At 28.9% G+C, this 16,697-nt stretch overlaps 11 protein-coding genes across 11 annotated transcripts; 5 read left to right on the plus strand and 6 right to left on the minus strand.

Moving 5' to 3' along the window:
• The first annotated feature begins 296 nt into the window (after nucleotides 1-296).
• T552_00122 (hypothetical protein) lies at nucleotides 297-1,990 on the plus strand. Its single transcript, XM_018368742.1, has 7 exons — nucleotides 297-451; nucleotides 493-601; nucleotides 645-730; nucleotides 775-841; nucleotides 888-945; nucleotides 992-1,627; nucleotides 1,672-1,990. Exons 1-7 carry the CDS (start codon nucleotides 342-344, stop codon nucleotides 1,944-1,946), a joined length of 1,341 nt encoding a protein of 446 aa, XP_018227595.1. The 5' UTR covers nucleotides 297-341; the 3' UTR covers nucleotides 1,947-1,990.
• Nucleotides 1,991-2,069: 79 nt separating this feature from the next.
• Nucleotides 2,070-3,542, minus strand: T552_00123 (hypothetical protein). Its single transcript, XM_018368743.1, has 4 exons — nucleotides 3,281-3,542; nucleotides 3,179-3,229; nucleotides 2,894-3,128; nucleotides 2,070-2,847 (listed from the first exon to the last, which is right to left on the minus strand). The coding sequence occupies exons 1-4, from the start codon at nucleotides 3,494-3,496 to the stop codon at nucleotides 2,111-2,113; spliced, it is 1,239 nt and encodes a 412-aa protein (XP_018227596.1). The 5' UTR covers nucleotides 3,497-3,542; the 3' UTR covers nucleotides 2,070-2,110.
• A 312-nt stretch (nucleotides 3,543-3,854) lies between these two features.
• Nucleotides 3,855-6,435, plus strand: T552_00124 (hypothetical protein). The gene is made up of 5 exons (XM_018368744.1): nucleotides 3,855-5,419; nucleotides 5,463-5,629; nucleotides 5,677-5,787; nucleotides 5,835-6,086; nucleotides 6,135-6,435. The coding sequence occupies exons 1-5, from the start codon at nucleotides 3,901-3,903 to the stop codon at nucleotides 6,387-6,389; spliced, it is 2,304 nt and encodes a 767-aa protein (XP_018227597.1). The 5' UTR covers nucleotides 3,855-3,900; the 3' UTR covers nucleotides 6,390-6,435.
• Nucleotides 6,436-6,727: 292 nt separating this feature from the next.
• Nucleotides 6,728-7,505, minus strand: T552_00125 (hypothetical protein). Its single transcript, XM_018368745.1, has 4 exons — nucleotides 7,428-7,505; nucleotides 7,297-7,379; nucleotides 6,936-7,246; nucleotides 6,728-6,893 (listed from the first exon to the last, which is right to left on the minus strand). The coding sequence occupies exons 1-4, from the start codon at nucleotides 7,489-7,491 to the stop codon at nucleotides 6,776-6,778; spliced, it is 576 nt and encodes a 191-aa protein (XP_018227598.1). The 5' UTR covers nucleotides 7,492-7,505; the 3' UTR covers nucleotides 6,728-6,775.
• Nucleotides 7,506-8,159: 654 nt separating this feature from the next.
• T552_00126 (hypothetical protein) lies at nucleotides 8,160-8,894 on the plus strand. The gene is made up of 5 exons (XM_018368746.1): nucleotides 8,160-8,238; nucleotides 8,282-8,393; nucleotides 8,437-8,506; nucleotides 8,556-8,732; nucleotides 8,783-8,894. Exons 1-5 carry the CDS (start codon nucleotides 8,205-8,207, stop codon nucleotides 8,846-8,848), a joined length of 459 nt encoding a protein of 152 aa, XP_018227599.1. The 5' UTR covers nucleotides 8,160-8,204; the 3' UTR covers nucleotides 8,849-8,894.
• T552_00127 (hypothetical protein) lies at nucleotides 8,858-9,732 on the minus strand. Its single transcript, XM_018368747.1, has 5 exons — nucleotides 9,685-9,732; nucleotides 9,377-9,634; nucleotides 9,192-9,337; nucleotides 9,077-9,152; nucleotides 8,858-9,029 (listed from the first exon to the last, which is right to left on the minus strand). Exons 2-5 carry the CDS (start codon nucleotides 9,615-9,617, stop codon nucleotides 8,902-8,904), a joined length of 591 nt encoding a protein of 196 aa, XP_018227600.1. The 5' UTR covers nucleotides 9,618-9,634; nucleotides 9,685-9,732; the 3' UTR covers nucleotides 8,858-8,901.
• A 292-nt stretch (nucleotides 9,733-10,024) lies between these two features.
• Nucleotides 10,025-11,301, minus strand: T552_00128 (hypothetical protein). Its single transcript, XM_018368748.1, has 2 exons — nucleotides 10,902-11,301; nucleotides 10,025-10,843 (listed from the first exon to the last, which is right to left on the minus strand). Exons 1-2 carry the CDS (start codon nucleotides 11,289-11,291, stop codon nucleotides 10,070-10,072), a joined length of 1,164 nt encoding a protein of 387 aa, XP_018227601.1. The 5' UTR covers nucleotides 11,292-11,301; the 3' UTR covers nucleotides 10,025-10,069.
• Nucleotides 11,302-11,402: 101 nt separating this feature from the next.
• T552_00129 (ADP,ATP carrier protein) lies at nucleotides 11,403-12,524 on the minus strand. The gene is made up of 2 exons (XM_018368749.1): nucleotides 12,467-12,524; nucleotides 11,403-12,372 (listed from the first exon to the last, which is right to left on the minus strand). The coding sequence occupies exons 1-2, from the start codon at nucleotides 12,476-12,478 to the stop codon at nucleotides 11,449-11,451; spliced, it is 936 nt and encodes a 311-aa protein (XP_018227602.1). The 5' UTR covers nucleotides 12,479-12,524; the 3' UTR covers nucleotides 11,403-11,448.
• A 270-nt stretch (nucleotides 12,525-12,794) lies between these two features.
• On the minus strand, nucleotides 12,795-14,772 carry T552_00130 (hypothetical protein). The gene is made up of 5 exons (XM_018368750.1): nucleotides 14,701-14,772; nucleotides 14,381-14,651; nucleotides 14,169-14,329; nucleotides 13,995-14,123; nucleotides 12,795-13,949 (listed from the first exon to the last, which is right to left on the minus strand). Exons 1-5 carry the CDS (start codon nucleotides 14,725-14,727, stop codon nucleotides 12,837-12,839), a joined length of 1,701 nt encoding a protein of 566 aa, XP_018227603.1. The 5' UTR covers nucleotides 14,728-14,772; the 3' UTR covers nucleotides 12,795-12,836.
• Nucleotides 14,773-14,993: 221 nt separating this feature from the next.
• On the plus strand, nucleotides 14,994-15,658 carry T552_00131 (hypothetical protein). Its single transcript, XM_018368751.1, has 5 exons — nucleotides 14,994-15,038; nucleotides 15,095-15,129; nucleotides 15,191-15,251; nucleotides 15,318-15,361; nucleotides 15,420-15,658. Exons 1-5 carry the CDS (start codon nucleotides 15,036-15,038, stop codon nucleotides 15,610-15,612), a joined length of 336 nt encoding a protein of 111 aa, XP_018227604.1. The 5' UTR covers nucleotides 14,994-15,035; the 3' UTR covers nucleotides 15,613-15,658.
• Nucleotides 15,659-15,751: 93 nt separating this feature from the next.
• On the plus strand, nucleotides 15,752-16,659 carry T552_00132 (hypothetical protein; the record flags this gene model as incomplete). Its single annotated transcript, XM_018368752.1, has 6 exons — nucleotides 15,752-15,818; nucleotides 15,866-15,919; nucleotides 15,994-16,062; nucleotides 16,107-16,384; nucleotides 16,437-16,541; nucleotides 16,585-16,659. 6 exons carry the CDS (start codon nucleotides 15,752-15,754, stop codon nucleotides 16,657-16,659), a joined length of 648 nt encoding a protein of 215 aa, XP_018227605.1.
• Nucleotides 16,660-16,697: the final 38 nt, after the last annotated feature.

Genomic DNA, 16,697 nt, shown 5'->3' on the forward strand with positions numbered 1-16,697 from the left:
AAATCAGACTAATGAGGTTATATCTTCGAAATATTTTAAACTTAAGACTAGGGAAAAAGTTATTTCTTAAGAAGGATCATATATAATGCTTAAATATAGATTATACATTATAGTATTATGATATATGAGCCTATCTATCTTATCGGTGCAGTTACTATAGCAACTAGTGTTGATAACTACACGATAAGATTTTAAAAATATTGATAATAACCACACAAGTGCTAAAATTAGAAAGTAACCAATAATAAAAAGAATCATATACATACCACTATATTTTTAAAATAAAAGGAAAGAGTGCAGAAAAAATATTAAAAAAAAAATTAAAAATAGATTTTATATTCATGGAGGAATGTAATTCTTCAAAAAATTATGACAAAAAGCTTTCAGAAATTTCATTAAATATAGCATTTGATACAGAAAGTAAGGAAAATAGTAAATCTTGTGAAGAAAAGTATATTCGATATTTAGGAAATTAAATATTTATCTCTATAGAACATTTACTGCAGAAAACTCTTTAATGAATAATATGAATTTTTTCCAAAAACCTCAGGAAAAAAGTATACCATGGTTATGTTCTTTATGCTGTGAAACATTTCCATCTGTATTCATTGTATATTCAATTATATTTGTCTAAAATTTAATAGGATGAACTAATGTATAAGACTACAGAAAGACAAGAAGCTTATTATTGCAAAAACTGTCATTTTCATCTTTCGTCAAAAAATAAAGAGTAGTAATAACTAGTTTTTTATTTTTCTTTTAATTATTTAACAGTATATATCCTAATGAAATAAATAATAATAATACTGCCTCTCAACATCAAGACAAAAATCCTCAAGAGGTAAGATAATATCCTAGACAATTTACAAACCATGCTAAATAAGCAGTCTCTTAGTGAAAATAATCCTTCTAGTATAGAAAATCTGGATGAAGTTTCATTAAAAGGCACTAACTTCAAAGTTCTTAAAATTAAACATTAATGCAATATTAGATTCTATTAAAAACAATTGTCCAATTATCAATAATCTAACACCAAAAGTTAATATTTCACAAGCGTGTACTCCTGTTTCACAAGGCTCTATGAAAAATTCAGAGATGTGGGAATTACTTAGAAAAAAAAAAAGGAACTCTTTAGGTGTTCGTAAACATTTGGAAAATTTTGTAGAATCAAAACGTTTGCATAATTCATTTAACACAAACACAATCGATATTTCACCCGAATTATCTAGTTTTCGAGATAAAGTAGAAAAAGAGACATTAGAATCCAAAATATCATCTATAACGCTATCAGAAGAAAAAACAAATATTTCTCAGGAAAATATCCCTCCTATTTTACCATCAACTAGAAATTATAAACATAAATTATTTTTACCAAATCATGTTAAATCGAAGAATAACGCTCTATCAACTATTGATTACAATTCGTTTTCGGAAAAAGACACATTTTCTAGATGTTTAAAAGACTCGTCAAATGATGACAAACAACAGCAGTTTTTATCAAACTCTATATCACCTAAAAAAGTATTAACATCTAATACAATACCAAATTTAGAGCCATTAAAAAACAATTCAGCAGGAATATTTTCTGTAAAAAAAAAGCCTCTCCCAAAATTTGGGGGATTTGATAGTATTTCATTCATTGCATACTCTTTTATCCTAATTATATCTTAGGATGTGCAAGCTGTAACGAATCTATAACTTTTCTTGAATCATATCCTGGGCCCAATTCTACTAGATGGCATAAAAAATGTTTAAAATGCAGTGGAGGATGTGGTAAAAACATGGACTCTGGATCATTGAATGAAATTGATAAAGACGGAAAAATGAAGGTTTATTGTAGATTTTGTTGGGATACTATTAAGAAAGGAAAAAAACCAGTTACCATATCTTTAGTAATGAGTAATACTTTGCAAGATTTTAGTACTTTAGAAGAAAATAGAACTTAAAAAGAAAAAATTCCGCTTTATTTCTACATATTTGTAATAAAAATAAAAATTTATATACTAAAAAATTTAAAATAACTATTTGCGACATTTCAAATTAAAATCCTGAATAGAAAATTTATTAATATAATATATACAATTTCTCAATATTTTCGGAAATCTATAAATTATGTAATAGCAATACATTTATTTTCTTTATCCAAGATTTTTAATTTTCTTTCTCTTTTATATATCTTTTGCTCTTGTCTTCTTAATTTTTTAAGTGTTTCACGACATATTATATCTTCCAATTCCATTTCTTCTATTTTTATCATCACCCAATTATTATGTTTAAAACATTTTCTTTTTTCTGTAATACATATCATATCATAACCTTCTAATTTTCCATCATTAAATATCTTTTTCCCATCATCACTAACAATCCAAGCATTCCATTCATCTTCATCCCAAGATAAGCGATAATCAAGAGCACATATTTCTTTTTTTGATCCATCAGCACGTATTTCTTCATTTATTTTTTTTGCCCTATCTTTAGCAAAATTTATATAAATTGTTCGTATCTCAATTTGTTTTAAACGTTCATATATCTTTTCTCTCTTAAAATTGATTAATCTTAACAATGAAAGACTTTCGCTATTCACAACAGAATCATCTATAAATGGAAAAGTGTCCCCTAAACATCTAAAGGCTTCAACAGAATCAACACTTCGAGCTAAAGCAGCGATTTCCGATTTTTCTAATAGAGAACAACATAATCTTTCTTTAAAATATTCTATACCATGTTCTATTGAACAATACTTCGAAGGAGGTAATGAAGAAACAAGAGCAGGCTTTCTACATGAAGAAAGACGACATTTTCTTTTCCACATAGTACAACCTTTGCCTTTTTTAGTACAAAAATCACCTAAAACAATTAACAAAAAAATAAAAACAATTAAACATCCAATTACAGAAATATTTATCCAGAAGTTCTTCATCAGCTTCAACAATTTTCACACATTCTCCATGATACCAATTATCGCAGCCATCACATGCAATCATCCAACATCCAGTGTCTGGTTTTTGACATATGCAATAAAGAACAACATTTTCATTCTTAATATTATTGAAATTATTTATATGTGGCTTTTTAATCATATTATTCAGAAAAACATCTGATTTACAATCATTTTCCAATTCACTTATCTAAAAATCAAAAAATAAGAAAAAAAAACAACAAACCAAAAAACCATTACATTACTTCCTTCTATATTCAATCCATTAATTTTCCTTTTTTTTGTTCTTTCCTTTAAAAACATAGATTAAAAAGATATTTACATATTTAAAAGATTAAAAACCTTTTTAATATCTTTTTTATTAATAAAAGACGTCCTAGAAACACTTGTATCTATATATTCAGCTTGTATTTCATCACCTTTTTTATCATTTAACATATTATTTGTATGATTCAAGTGTGAAGCTTCCGATTCATTTTTCTCATAATCTAACACCTTAACAACATTTTCCTCTTGTTTAGAAGAATAATCATCGACTTTAGCATCATCAATATCCATTTTAACATCATATTTATCCTGATTATCCACTTTACTTATCAAATACATAGTCCATAAAATATTTTTATTTTTAAATTTATAAAAACTTATAAAAAATAGAAAGAGTTCTGCATGTTTTCTCAATAGTATTTAACATAAAAAATAACATTTTCAACATGCAATTTACTATAGTTTTTTTAATATATAAAAATCGATATCAAGATTTCTCGACGTACATCGACTTTATAAGAAACCTGATAAGCTCTGAAAACCTATATTATTCAAGAGTATAAGATAAAATAACAGGAAAATTCTAAGTTCTAGGAAGATAAAGTAGAATAATATATAAATACAATTTCCCAGTTTGAAATTGAATATATTTATACGTATTTATTAAAAAATCAATAATAAAAATAAAGGAAAAAATGATAAAATTTCAACAGAAAAACCATGTTTTTAGAACTTTTCATAGGTTGTTGAGTACAGAAAAACTATACAGGAAACATTATAATTTTATACAAAAAAAAGGATTCCGAACAATGTATCAAACATATACTGATAAAGTAGACAATACACATGCAAAAAACGAAGAAAAAAAAGAATCTTATACAGAAAATGCAAAGGAGAATGATACAAAGGAAGGATATTTTAAAGATGATATGATTCCTCGTGGATTTGAAAGGTTTTTTGGAAAACCTAAAAAATCTACAGTGAAAAGATCATGTTCAAAAGAAGAAAGTTTTTATGAAAAAAAATCAGGAGGAAGGAATCCAAATCTTAATGAAATAAAAATAAATCCAAATATAATTTTGTCATTATCTATTATTTCTTATGTTATTTATCGAATTTCAGTTCTGAAAAGTAGCAAAGAAATCACATGGCAAGAATTTCGTACAGCTTTTTTAGATAAAGGGATGGTTGATAAGTTGACAGTAGTTAATAGAAATAAGGTGCGAGTTCATTTGCATTCAAACCAGACGGGTCAAATGTATCCGGAAACCCGTATAAATACTAGACCAAATAAATATTATTTCAGTATTGGATCAATAGAAGCATTTGAGAGAAGACTTGATATGGCTCAGGATGAGTTAAAGATTCCTCAAGAGGAAAGGATTCCAGTTTCTTTTCATGACGAAATATCGATCATTAATACTGTTCTTTCATTCACACCTACTTTATTATTAATAGGAAGTATCTTCTGGCTTTCAAAAAGAGCAAGTGGCGCGGGAGGAGCTCATAGTGGAATTTTTGGTATAGGAAAAAGTCGTGCGAAAATGTTTAATCATGAAACGGATATTAAAGTTAAATTTAAAGATGTTGCAGGCGCAGATGAAGCCAAAGAAGAAATCATGGAATTTGTTAAATTTCTAAAAAATCCATCGCATTATGAGAAATTGGGCGCTAAAATACCAAGAGGAGCAATTCTATCAGGCCCTCCTGGAACAGGCAAAACACTTCTTGCAAAAGCAACTGCCGGTGAAGCAAATGTTCCATTTCTTAGTGTAAGTGGGTCGGAGTTTATTGAAATGTTTGTTGGCGTAGGACCTTCTAGAGTGAGAGATCTATTTTCAAATGCTCGAAAGCATGCACCATGTATTATTTTTATGGATGAAATCGATGCTATCGGAAAGGCAAGAGGCAGAGGAAATCAATTTGGATCAAATGATGAAAGAGAAAGCACATTAAACCAACTTTTAATAGAAATGGATGGGTTTAGTACATCGGAACATGTTGTTGTGCTTGCTGGAACAAATAGACCGGATGTTCTTGATAATGCTCTCCTTAGACCAGGTAGATTCGATAGACACATTACAATTGATCGACCAGACGTATCTGGCAGAGAAGCTATTTTTATGGTTCACCTAAAAAAAATCAAAATAGATGAAAAATTAGAAGATATAGCAAAAAAATTATCTATATTAACCCCAGGATTTTCTGGAGCTGGTAAATGCTTTAATATTTGTTGATTTTATTTAACCATATCTAGATATTGCAAGCACTGTAAATGAAGGTGCACTAATAGCAGCGCGTCATCGAGCAAATAAAGTTGAAATGGTTCACTTTGAACAAGCAATTGAGCGGGTGGTTGCAGGTCTTGAAAAGAAAAGTAGGGTTCTAAGTCCTCAAGAAAGAAATATAGTTGCTCATCATGAGGTATATTACTTTTTTTTTTAAAAATAGAAATCTTAGTATATATATAGGCCGGTCATGCAGTAGCAGGTTATTTTCTTGAACATGTTGATCAATTGCTTAAAGTTTCTATTATACCTCGATCTAATGGCGCATTAGGCTATGCAAGTTATTTACAAAAAGTAATTATATATATTCTACTAGAAACACTATTATTAATCATAATTAGGAAAAATACTTACTATCTAGGGGACATATTCTAGATAATATGGTAATGACACTGGCAGGAAGAGTTTCAGAGGAAATCTTTTTTCCTAATGTAGAAATTACATCTGGCGCAAGTGATGATTTTTCTAAAGTAACAAAAATGGCCACACAATATGTTACAACATGGGGATTATCAGACCTTGGAACTGTCTCATATCAAATAAATAATGATCAATTTCAAAAACCATTTTCTGAGGAAACTGCACGAATGATTGTATGTATTTAATAATATTATAATATACCTCAATCTAATTAATTTTAGGATTCCGAAGTGCGAAAATTAATCAAAGAAGCCCATTCTAGATGCCACATTCTCCTTAAAAAGCATAAAGACGATGTTTCAAAAATTGCAAAATGTTTATTAGAAAAAGAAGTAATCGGTTTTCAGGATGTAGAAAAACTTTTGGGTCCTCGACCATATCCTTCCAGAGACATTGCTTTGCCAGCAGAACCAAATTATCAACCTTCCCTTGATAATATAGATAATCCACCATCTCATGTTCCTAATGTTGCGTAATTATTACTGAAATTTACTTGAACTAAATGTGTATGTTGATTTATATTACCATATTCTTAATATTAACACTTTAATAAAAATACAATAATTTTAAAAAATATGCTTATTAATCTTATAACATAATACTATTTTTTAGTATCTAAATTCAAGAAATTGACTTCTTCACAAATGCAAATGATACACAATTTATAGACTTACTAGTTTAAAAATTATATAAACATCAAATTAAAAAGTTAAAGATAATGGAAAGCATACAAATAGACAAAAAATGGGCACAATCATAAGTTACAACATATTTATAAATACATTCAATTCAAGAAATATATATTTCTATATTTTCCAGTTATCAAAACATTAAATTTTACAAAAATATAACATTTTCTATATTACAATCCCGTCTCTTGAATAGTAAACACAGCTTGACGAGATGTCAATTTACTATAAATATTTTGAAGAGTATCCAACTTGTAATCAATTGAAGCAACATCTTTATTATCCAAGGAACTAACCATTAAATCAAATCATCATAAATAATAAAAAACATACACTTTAAGAATCCTTTTCCCATCTACACATACACGTGTCCTTTTCCCAACAATTTCAGCTGGAAATACTAAATCTTCCAAGATTTTTTCATGAACTGATGTTAATGTTCGTGATCGCGGACGTTTCTGTTTTTGATGACATCTTCGACCAGGTTTAGGAATAATACGTCTCTGACCAATAAAAACAACATGTCTATCCGAAAACTTTTTCTCTAATTCCCTAACTAATCGAGGTTGAATCTTATGATACATTTTAAGCAAAGAAACTGATACATAAATAATAATTGCTTTTTTCCCACGTCCAACATCAATCTTCAACAAAAACAAATAAGAATTTGCTCTTATTATAAATATTCCTCTACCTCTTGAACCGTATTAATCTGTAATGGACGAAGATCCCGTTTTAAATCTGGAACCGTCTCCAGATCAAAAAGTGCCTGGGCAACTAAAGATATATTAAATACTATTTTATCTTCAAATAACAATCATATACCTGTACGTTCAAGATCCGTGATAGGAACTCCCTCAGGTTTTGCGATCTTTCTTGCTAAAGACATTGTTAAGTTTTTTTGACGTTGAAAGCGAGTGGAGACAGTCAATAAGAAGAGGGTATAGACCTAACAATATTGTTTAGAAGATATTAGATACAACAAATGCAATAGATCCATGAAATCAACTAGAATTGGGCTTTACAAATGAAATATTTAATATTTTTTATTAAAAAAGTTAAAGTAGGATTTTTTTTTTTTTTGAGATAGTTAATATTTAATAGTAATAATTAAAGTGGAAGAAGAGAAAATAGAGTTTATATAGTTATTTTATTATAAAATATAAGAATATTAACAATTCTTTAAGTAAAGAAAGATATATTTTTTATTTTAATTATCTTATGATTAATTATTTCATAATTAAGTATTTTATGTTTAATTATTATATTTAAAAAGATACATAAAAATTCAAAGTTAAATAATTCAAAAAAACATAGAGAAATCAAAAATATTAAGTAATTATGTCAAAACAAGTTGAATACTAGAATAAAAGATTTTTTTTGAAATAATTTACAAATTTATCTAATTATAGATATTTAATATATTAATATTTAAAGAAATAATTTTCTGTAAATATTAAATAAAATAAAAAGATTCATATTTAAAATCATATTTGAAAAAGATCAATTTTAATATTACTATTTTTTATATTTTTAATTAAAGAATTCAACGTCATTAAGTATATTATATTAAAAAATTTCTGAAAAATATTACTATAAAAAATGTCATTCAGACAAAAACAAGTTGATATTTATAGTATTATTTAGAATATATTTATATAAAAACTAAAGAAATAAAGATAGTGATATATTAAAAAAAGAAGATTTATTTGAAAAAGAAGAGAGATCAGCAGATGAAATACGGGAAGATATATCTAAAAGAACACCAATATTAACTGGGATGATTTTAAAGTATTAATATATATAAATTAGGAAATTATTTTTATTTTGGTAGAGGAAAGGCAATAGAAGCATTGGTAGAAGCATTAATTAATCCACCTTATGGAGATGTCGACGATGCTAAGGTAAAGCAAAAAATATAAATAAAAATAAGAGTGACATAACATACAACAGAAACAACATATGGATACAATCTTTGAGATTCTTTCGTCAATAAAACCTAATGAAATTTCGAATGTAGTAGAAACTCTTAGTACAGAACAACAAGATGTATTAATGAAATATTTATACAAGGGATTTACAGATCCTAAATCATATAATCCAGCAATTCTTTTAAATTGGCATGAAAAAGTATAATTAATTATTTATATTATTTTCAAAAATTAATTACTAATAATAAGCTCGTAAAAGCAGCTGGACATGGATGCATTGTACGAAGTGCACTTACAGATATGCGAGTAGTTTAAATCCATATAGACATTAACAGAGAAAATAAGATTTTTCTTGAAAAATATTATAATTAAATACGACCAAAAAATTTTACACCAAATTCATTTTCATTAGCACCTCTAAGCACCTGAGCCATATCTTTCTTAACAAGAATAGCAATAGCTTTTTTAAGTATTATTGGATCTATTTTATAAAGTTCTATCCATATTTTATATGATAAAACGATTTTATAAAAAAATACACACCTGTATTAATTAACGCATTACCTTCTATGAGTTCATAATAGGTCAAAACACAGTTTCTTTGTCCTGTTTCTTCGATCTATATATAAGAAAGAAAAACCTCATAACACATATTTACCCAATTTATTATCATATCTGCCCATTCATCTAATGTTTTCCAATAAACAAGAAACATATCATTTTTACCACTAGATAACCATTCCCCATTATTCTTACTTGCCATAAAGTCAAGAATTTCTTTAAGCATTTCCATTTTAACCTGTCCTGAAACAATTAACTCATTTTTCATAAAAAAAAAATTACTATGGATTTTCCTATTAAAAAATAACTCTTCCTCAAGTAATTCTCTTGAAATATGAAGTCTAAAGATCCGTTTAAATTGACAATATTTCAAAATCAATGACACCCAATGCGATTGTTGAGATTTCCATGTTTCTAGATTTGGCTGCCGAGTAAAAAATGGAGGAAACTCATATAATGATGGAAACTCAAATATTAGATTTTTTTCATTATTTTTAACATAATTTGTTGACATCTTTTTCATAAAAATCACACAAACATCTAAAAACATTTATATAAAAAATCTTCTTTTTACAAAAGAAAAATAATACCTTGTATAACATCTATAGAAATAATAAATATCTTATTAAAATATTTAAATATCTTATCTCAATTTATTATTTGTCTATCGCCTATAGTTAGATAAAATGAGGGTCGAAGAATAGATATAAATAATATTGGTATATATGATAGAGTAAAAGAATCAAGAAACAAGGAGTATAGAAAAAACTTATATAGAAGATATAAAAAATACAAAACATTTTCATTTACAATGAACCAGATCGTATAAAAACATACTCAACCAGTTCTAATATATTAATGTATAAAAAATGAAACAATACCATTTTTAAAACCATTATAATATATATATATATATATAATACTATGAAACACCTATATTTAAGAAATATCATGTAAAATTGATGTGAAAATAAATTACTTAAGATTTTCTTGACCACGTCGATTTTTTTCGGTTTCTAATGTTTGAAAAAGCAAATAAAGAGCCTTTTCATTGGAAGAAGACGTTCCCTGAATGGTAAACATACGTTCGCCTGTCTCATCATGAGGTGCTTTTGCAATGCTAATTTTGCTTCCACTTATTCGCCTAATCTCACTGATTTTGCTACCGCCACGACCAATAATACATCCTACCATATCAGAAGGAATTGAAATATTCTGCACACGAATATCTTGACTTGATGCATCCAATGGCTCTTGAAAATGAGAGGCTAAACTCGAAAGACGAGAATAACTCAAATGAGATCCTTGACGTTGATATTGAAGAAAATGACCTGATTGCGGTCCCGAAAAAATACTATTACTTTGATGTCCCGGAAGAATGCTAGATGTAGACGACAATCTAACAGACGGATTATAAAATACTGTCCCAATACCTCGTTCCCAATCATCAATTAAACACTTTCCAATCTCCCATATAGCACTTTGAATCGATGATACAACTCCTTGAACTTCTACAATACGCTCCGTAGACTGAGGCAAAATATCCTTAAAAGCAATCATTCTCGCCCCCGAAATATCCTGGATATGCTTAATCTTAAGCCCTTGTCTTCCAATAATCGTCCCCATCATATTATGAGATACTAAAAGTCGGATTGACGACTGAGGCTCCGATGTCGATGAAGACGTCAAATGATGATTCGAATGTCCAATAGGATTATTAATAAACGATTGTGCAATCGTTCCATACGCCTATCAATTAAACAATTAAACATTCCTTTTCTTGATCTTTCTTTTTTCTTCTATATACCTTACTCACTCCTTCCAGAGTACCAGATATCGTCAATACTCGGTCATATATATTAGGAACTACCTTGCTTACACCTGCTTTAATCCCATTTACCCCCCTCAGTTCCGCTACATTTTTCCCTTGTCTTCCAATAATAATCCCCGCCTCTTTCGTTGATACCAAAGCTCTTAGTGTCAACTGACTATTAGAATATGCCTCATTTTTCGTCTCTATACGGCCTTCCTGGACCTCTCCATTTCCCTGTAAAGAGGTATACGTTTGCTCAAATAACAGATTCTTCCCTAATCCCTCATTACTTACGTTATTAGCCGCTGCATGTGTTGTTGCTAGAGGTAATCCAGGAAAGCGTGCCATTTTGTCAACATTAAAGCTCGTAGAAAGCTCAGCCATTGTTGGAGGCCTCTGGCCGTCAAATTTTTGGGTGGAAAAAGTGAGGACCTAACCCTTGGGAAGAAAAAAATAAGTAGTAGAAGAGTATAAGGTGTATGAAAAATATATATCAAAAGCGGAAAGAGTCGTATTTTGTATAAGTATAAAAATAAAAGAATTAGGCGGAACCGCCAGAATACTTTTTGCCGAAGACAATCATTTGAAGTTGATCGTACATTGAGATGACACCGGCAGCAGCAACACCTCTGAGTATATTAGCAGCAGCGCCTTTAAAAAGACTTCTGAAGCCTTCATTTTTAATTATTTGAGAAAAGGCTTGAAGAGAAGAAGAATATTTGACGGCTTCGCCAGAAGTCATCATCATTCGACGACGAACAGTATCAATTGGATAAGAAGCAAGGCCAGAAGTGGTAGTGACGATCCAACCAAGGATGAAGGAAGCGATGAAGCTACCTTCGAGAGGGCCGGTCAGAACGACGGGTTTAACAGAATCGTAAAGTCCGAAATAAAGACCACGATAAACAATGATACCAGCAACGGAGGGGCCGAAACCACGATAAAGACCACGAATACCGTCAGAAGCAAGGGTTTTTTTGTAAACATCGATTAAACCGTTGAATTGACGTTCGCCGCCTTTTTTAACCGATTTAGCATCGTTAGCTAAACGAGTACGAGCATAATCAAGAGAATAAACGAAAAGAAGAGAGGCAGCACCAGCACAACCCCCAGAAGCAAGATTACCGAAGAACCAAGGCCAATAACCGTCTCTATCTTTTTTGAATCCAAACATTTTTTTAAATTTATCTTTAAAAGCAAAATTAAGAGCTTGAGTTGGGAAATAACGTAAGACATTTGCAGTATTGCCTCTCCAAAGAGAAATAACACCTTCATCCCTAACAGTTCTTGAGAAACAATTGATGATTCCAGTATATCTCTGAGAAAGACGCCCTGACTTAATCATTTCATCTTGATTCTGAATTAAAAGTTTAACTCGTTCGATAGGAGCAGCAGATGTTTTTGCAACAGCAGCAGAAACACCTCCCATCATGAAGTCAATAAAAAAATTAGATTGTGGATCAGTCTAAATAAATCAATCGATATATTTTTAAATATATATTTTATGTTTTATTATTAAAACAAAACATAAATATATTAAAAAAATAATCATTACATACCTTATTTGCCATAGTTGAAAAAAAGAATATCAGAGACTAAAAATAACCGTTAAATGTCAAATGAGTCCCAAATAAATATATTTTTTTATTTAATTTTAAAAATTTAGTAAAACAAGAATCTTCGACAAATCTTTTCTAGATGTCAATAACCTAATTTAATGAGCCCTAATATGGTCTTAAGATATCAAACATGACTGTATACTAAGATATTTTAGTAAAAACAGTCTAGTAATTATAAAATAATATCCTAAAATCTGTAAATTATAATAATATATTTCCCTAATGATATTAATAAATGTTAATAATTAAAGATGTATATTACGAATACGTAGTATTTCTTTATGTATTATATTGTTTTTGAATAAAAGTGTCAAAGAGAAGGAAATATATTCATTTCATTTTCAGACCGACCGAAAATAGAAGACCACCAAACAATAGCAGTAGTATCAGGAAATATAATAGATAAAGAACCATGATCAAGAGAAGGATTATAATTATTATTGAGAAACTTTTCTTTACGAGATAAAAAATAATCCCAAACAGATCGAGTATTTTCGTGAACATTTGCAGCTATTCTTTCCTTTTCATTGTTATAAAGAAATGAACCATACTGACAAGAATATGTATGATGAAAAAGTTTTCGAAGAAAACGTTCATTAAATTCAAATCTATCTGAGAATTGATGAAGTATCTGATACGTACAATCAAGAAACTGATGGAATATTGGACTTATATCTTTAGATCGATAATGTTTGCTGATTTCCATAAATTTTGATTGCATACTTGAAAACATTTGTCGAACGAAATAATTTGTTACACTTTTAGAAGAGAAAGATGAACTTTCAGATGTGGAAAAACCTTTTCTATTAAAAAGATGACCTAAACGTGAAGAAAAACGATATCCAAACGATAACCAATCCTTTTCTATTAATACCATGAATCCTTCAAGAGTACGATAATAAGGATCTAGACATAATTGGGCAAGAGAACTTAATTGACTTGTTCTATCCCATCCATCTGAACAATGTATAAGAACATGAGAATAATCTATATGAATAGCACGTGCTATAAAAACAGTTCCCTCTAAAATTATAGCCAAATATTTGATCCAATTAGATTTCATCAAAAGACTAGGATCAGGAGGTAAAGATACCATATTAGAGTTTTTTAAGGCTTCCATAACACGTTCAAGACTATCACGCATAACATGAATATTATCTATCCCCAAATACACTTTCTTTGCTCCTTTATAATTTTCCATATTCTCTGTACCTGCACCTACTGCAACATTTACCATAGCATTTGCTGTTGGACGTGCATCAACAACTAAATTATTTCCCATAGATAACCTATAGCTTTTAGTAGTTTTTGAGGCATCATGCGAAGAAGTCGTTTCAAATATAGCAGAAATCAAATATTCATCTTGTAAAGAACGCTTTTGTTTAATACCAACCATGGGTTGTGATGATCTTGTAATACTGCACTAAATAATAATCAAAATACGTATATTCAAATCATACTATCTTACATTATTAGAAGAATGGATATATGTCAATGCCGGAAATCTTCCTTTAGACCTAAACTTAGATGCATATCGAATCACTGAATCACTTATTTTTGATGGCACTACAAGTACCGATGGATATGTAGAACAAAGCTATTACTATCAAAAAATATTTAATTTAATTATTTCAAATAATACCGTATAATTCTTATTAACATTCGTTATACGCCATTCTTTTGTCCGAATACCAACCCCTTGTCTTTCAAATTCCTTAATTGGCTGATAAAGCTCCCATCCATTAAACAAAGCTTCCGCCTTTCTAGGCGTATAAACAAATGCATATGAATCACGAATACACACTATTAATCATCATTTCATGTATTCTTTTCATTAACTACCATCTCTTCTACCCATATATGTATACTTCTGAATCGCTTCATAGATGGCTTGTGCATCATATTCACTATAAAAATAAAACGTAACAAATCTAAAATCACGGCAATATATATATAATGACGTTTTCGACTCATAAAACCCTTTCTTCTCCACTTTCTCAATCAAAGGATATCCAATCCAAATCTCACGAAATGGCTCACTACTCGAAAAAATCATATGATATCGAGTCATATGAAGAATTCCCGTACATAATTCTCCACGGTAAAGTGCTCCAATGTTCCCGTACTTCTTCAATCAACTCATTCTATCCTCTTATCTATTAAGCTTCTCTTACTCGAGTAATAGACACCTCCTCCTTCATTTTTCCTCGTTCAAAAACATTTTACCACTAAATAAGACCCTGCAAAAACGATACAACCATTTTTAACCTCTGATTCCTCACAGAAAACCCTCTTTTCTCATAACACCCTTAACTCCAATTTTGATGTAGTTAAATCTCCCACGATATCCAATATCGTCGAGTAAAACCCTGACTTAAAAAAACAATTTAAGAGCTTCTGTTAAGTTTAAACTGTTAAAAAAGAACCTAAAATATTGCTTAAACCATTGCTAATAATACATTTATAGATAAGAAGTGATTAGAGCAGGTTTGAGATAAATAAATTTAAAATGGTACATAATTTGTATATAAATAAAAAACATAATTAATTATGAACCTTTATTGATAGGGCCTTTCATATAATGTCTATTTAACAGGCTCAAAGTGAGTATTAATATGTTTTAGAAGGAGGGAATAAATTTGGTATAATTAACTATATATTTAGGATATATAGTTGTTCTAAATGTAAAACTCATCTTTCAGATCATAAAGAAATAGCGTCAAAGGTAGGAATTGGTTATTGAATAGAAATAGAAAAGATTTGTAACATTTTTTTAATATAAAAAATATAGGCATTTAGGGGACAACATGGACGGGCATATTTGTTTAATACAGTGTAAGAAAGGACCATAAATAGGAAAAAGAAGAATAGAATAGCTAAAAATGATTAATAGAGTGAATATAATTGAGTCTCCTATGTCGGAAGACCGAACTATGACTACAGGTCGTCATATTGTGCGTGATATATCTTGTAAACAATGTGGTAGTGTAGTAGGATGGAAATATGATAAAGCCTTTGAGTCAAGTCAAATGTATAAAGAAGGAAAGTATATTTTAGAAATTGAGCTCTTAACAATGAAGACATAACACATTTTATTTACATTTATTTTTTCAATGTTTTTATTACAGTTATAATATATTATTGATATCCTTTGTTTTAGTATTTATTAATTTTTGCAATTCTTTTAATATCTCTGTATATACATATCGAGTTTATTATAATCATATGCTTCCTACACCTAAGTTATCACATTTACGTCAAAAAAGATTTCAACAAGTATATGAACCATTTGGTAAAATCATAATAAAATTGTATTTATACTTATATATATATGTATAGAAGATACATTTATTCTTTTAGATGCTTTGGAGCAAGACTTAGATTTATTAAGAAGTTTTGCAAAAATTCCTTTATGTTTAGAAATAGGGAAAGAAAGGGAAAATATATGATAAATATTTAGTTAATAGAAAATAGTAGTGGTTCTGGATGTGTTTCTGTATTTTTACAAACCAATATTTTTGGACCATCAAAATCACGTGAGTAAGCTCAATCAAAGATAGAGGAAAAATAATACAGCAAGTTCATATATGTACAGACATTTCTTTACAGGCATGTGAAGCTACATTAGAAACTTTAAAGATAAATTCGAATTGTACAAAAACATTTTATTTGGATGTTATACATACAGATTTAATAGAAGGACTTTATCTTGATAATAATATTGATTTAATTATTTTTAATCCACCATATGTACCTTCAGAGTCTAAAGAAATAGGTATAAATAAAAATTTAGGAAATATATGGGCAGGTGGTATAGAAGGCATGGAAGTTACATATAGAATTTTAAATTCTATTGATGTTCGTCGAAAAAGAAAAAAAGAATACAGAAATATATATTAATGTATAATAGAAAATCCTATGTGCCCATGGTCTTTTTTATTTGGTTGCTATTTCGAGAAACAAACCTGAAAAAATCATAAATTTCATGAAAACACAATGGAATATGCAAAGCAAAGTGAGTAATATTTTTCTTTAATAATTGACTCAATTATATAAAGATTGTATTAAAAAGAAATGCAGGATGTGAGCAGCTTTATGTTATTAGGTTTAATAAGTCCAACAAAACACTTTAATTAAATTATACAAATTAGCTTGTTCTGAAAAACAAACT

Source organism: Pneumocystis carinii (assembly GCF_001477545.1).
Source record: "Pneumocystis carinii B80 chromosome Unknown supercont1.1, whole genome shotgun sequence".
Taxonomy (NCBI): domain Eukaryota; kingdom Fungi; phylum Ascomycota; class Pneumocystomycetes; order Pneumocystales; family Pneumocystaceae; genus Pneumocystis; species Pneumocystis carinii.

Excerpts from the sequence above, each read along its gene's own strand:
- T552_00127 (XM_018368747.1), bottom strand. The coding sequence starts at position 9,617 with ATGAAAAAGATGTCAACAAATTATGTTAAAAATAATGAAAAAAATCTA. Across the intron at positions 9,338-9,376 it reads TTTTAATAGGAAAATCCATA|GACAGGTTAAAATGGAAATG; the intron begins GTAATTTTTTTT and ends TAATTGTTTCAG. Across the intron at positions 9,153-9,191 it reads CAGATATGATAATAAATTGG|ATCGAAGAAACAGGACAAAG; the intron begins GTAAATATGTGT and ends TCTTATATATAG.
- T552_00125 (XM_018368745.1), bottom strand. The coding sequence starts at position 7,491 with ATGTCTTTAGCAAGAAAGATCGCAAAACCTGAGGGAGTTCCTATCACG. Across the intron at positions 7,247-7,296 it reads AGATTAATACGGTTCAAGAG|ATTGATGTTGGACGTGGGAA; the intron begins GTAGAGGAATAT and ends TTTTTGTTGAAG. Across the intron at positions 6,894-6,935 it reads GGGAAAAGGATTCTTAAAGT|TTCCTTGGATAATAAAGATG; the intron begins GTATGTTTTTTA and ends TTTAATGGTTAG.
- T552_00130 (XM_018368750.1), bottom strand. The coding sequence starts at position 14,727 with ATGAAGGAGGAGGTGTCTATTACTCGA. Across the intron at positions 14,652-14,700 it reads AGGAGGTGTCTATTACTCGA|TACGGGAACATTGGAGCACT; the intron begins GTAAGAGAAGCT and ends TGATTGAAGAAG. Across the intron at positions 13,950-13,994 it reads ATATCCATTCTTCTAATAAT|TGCAGTATTACAAGATCATC; the intron begins GTAAGATAGTAT and ends ATTATTATTTAG.
- T552_00131 (XM_018368751.1), top strand. Across the intron at positions 15,130-15,190 it reads GTCTATTTAACAGGCTCAAA|GATATATAGTTGTTCTAAAT; the intron begins GTGAGTATTAAT and ends CTATATATTTAG. Across the intron at positions 15,252-15,317 it reads ATAAAGAAATAGCGTCAAAG|GCATTTAGGGGACAACATGG; the intron begins GTAGGAATTGGT and ends TAAAAAATATAG.
- T552_00123 (XM_018368743.1), bottom strand. The coding sequence starts at position 3,496 with ATGGATATTGATGATGCTAAAGTCGATGATTATTCTTCTAAACAAGAG. Across the intron at positions 3,129-3,178 it reads TGAATATAGAAGGAAGTAAT|ATAAGTGAATTGGAAAATGA; the intron begins GTAATGGTTTTT and ends TTTGATTTTTAG. Across the intron at positions 2,848-2,893 it reads ACTTCTGGATAAATATTTCT|GTGATTTTTGTACTAAAAAA; the intron begins GTAATTGGATGT and ends TAATTGTTTTAG.
- T552_00122 (XM_018368742.1), top strand. The coding sequence starts at position 342 with ATGGAGGAATGTAATTCTTCAAAAAATTATGACAAAAAGCTTTCAGAA. Across the intron at positions 602-644 it reads GCTGTGAAACATTTCCATCT|GATGAACTAATGTATAAGAC; the intron begins GTATTCATTGTA and ends AAAATTTAATAG. Across the intron at positions 1,628-1,671 it reads AAAATTTGGGGGATTTGATA|GATGTGCAAGCTGTAACGAA; the intron begins GTATTTCATTCA and ends ATTATATCTTAG.
- T552_00128 (XM_018368748.1), bottom strand. The coding sequence starts at position 11,291 with ATGGCTGAGCTTTCTACGAGCTTTAATGTTGACAAAATGGCACGCTTT. Across the intron at positions 10,844-10,901 it reads CTCTGGAAGGAGTGAGTAAG|GCGTATGGAACGATTGCACA; the intron begins GTATATAGAAGA and ends TTTAATTGATAG.
- T552_00124 (XM_018368744.1), top strand. The coding sequence starts at position 3,901 with ATGATAAAATTTCAACAGAAAAACCATGTTTTTAGAACTTTTCATAGG. Across the intron at positions 5,630-5,676 it reads ATATAGTTGCTCATCATGAG|GCCGGTCATGCAGTAGCAGG; the intron begins GTATATTACTTT and ends GTATATATATAG. Across the intron at positions 5,788-5,834 it reads ATGCAAGTTATTTACAAAAA|GAAAAATACTTACTATCTAG; the intron begins GTAATTATATAT and ends AATCATAATTAG.
- T552_00126 (XM_018368746.1), top strand. The coding sequence starts at position 8,205 with ATGTCATTCAGACAAAAACAAGTTGATATTTATA. Across the intron at positions 8,394-8,436 it reads TTAACTGGGATGATTTTAAA|AGGAAAGGCAATAGAAGCAT; the intron begins GTATTAATATAT and ends TTATTTTGGTAG. Across the intron at positions 8,507-8,555 it reads GAGATGTCGACGATGCTAAG|AAACAACATATGGATACAAT; the intron begins GTAAAGCAAAAA and ends AACATACAACAG.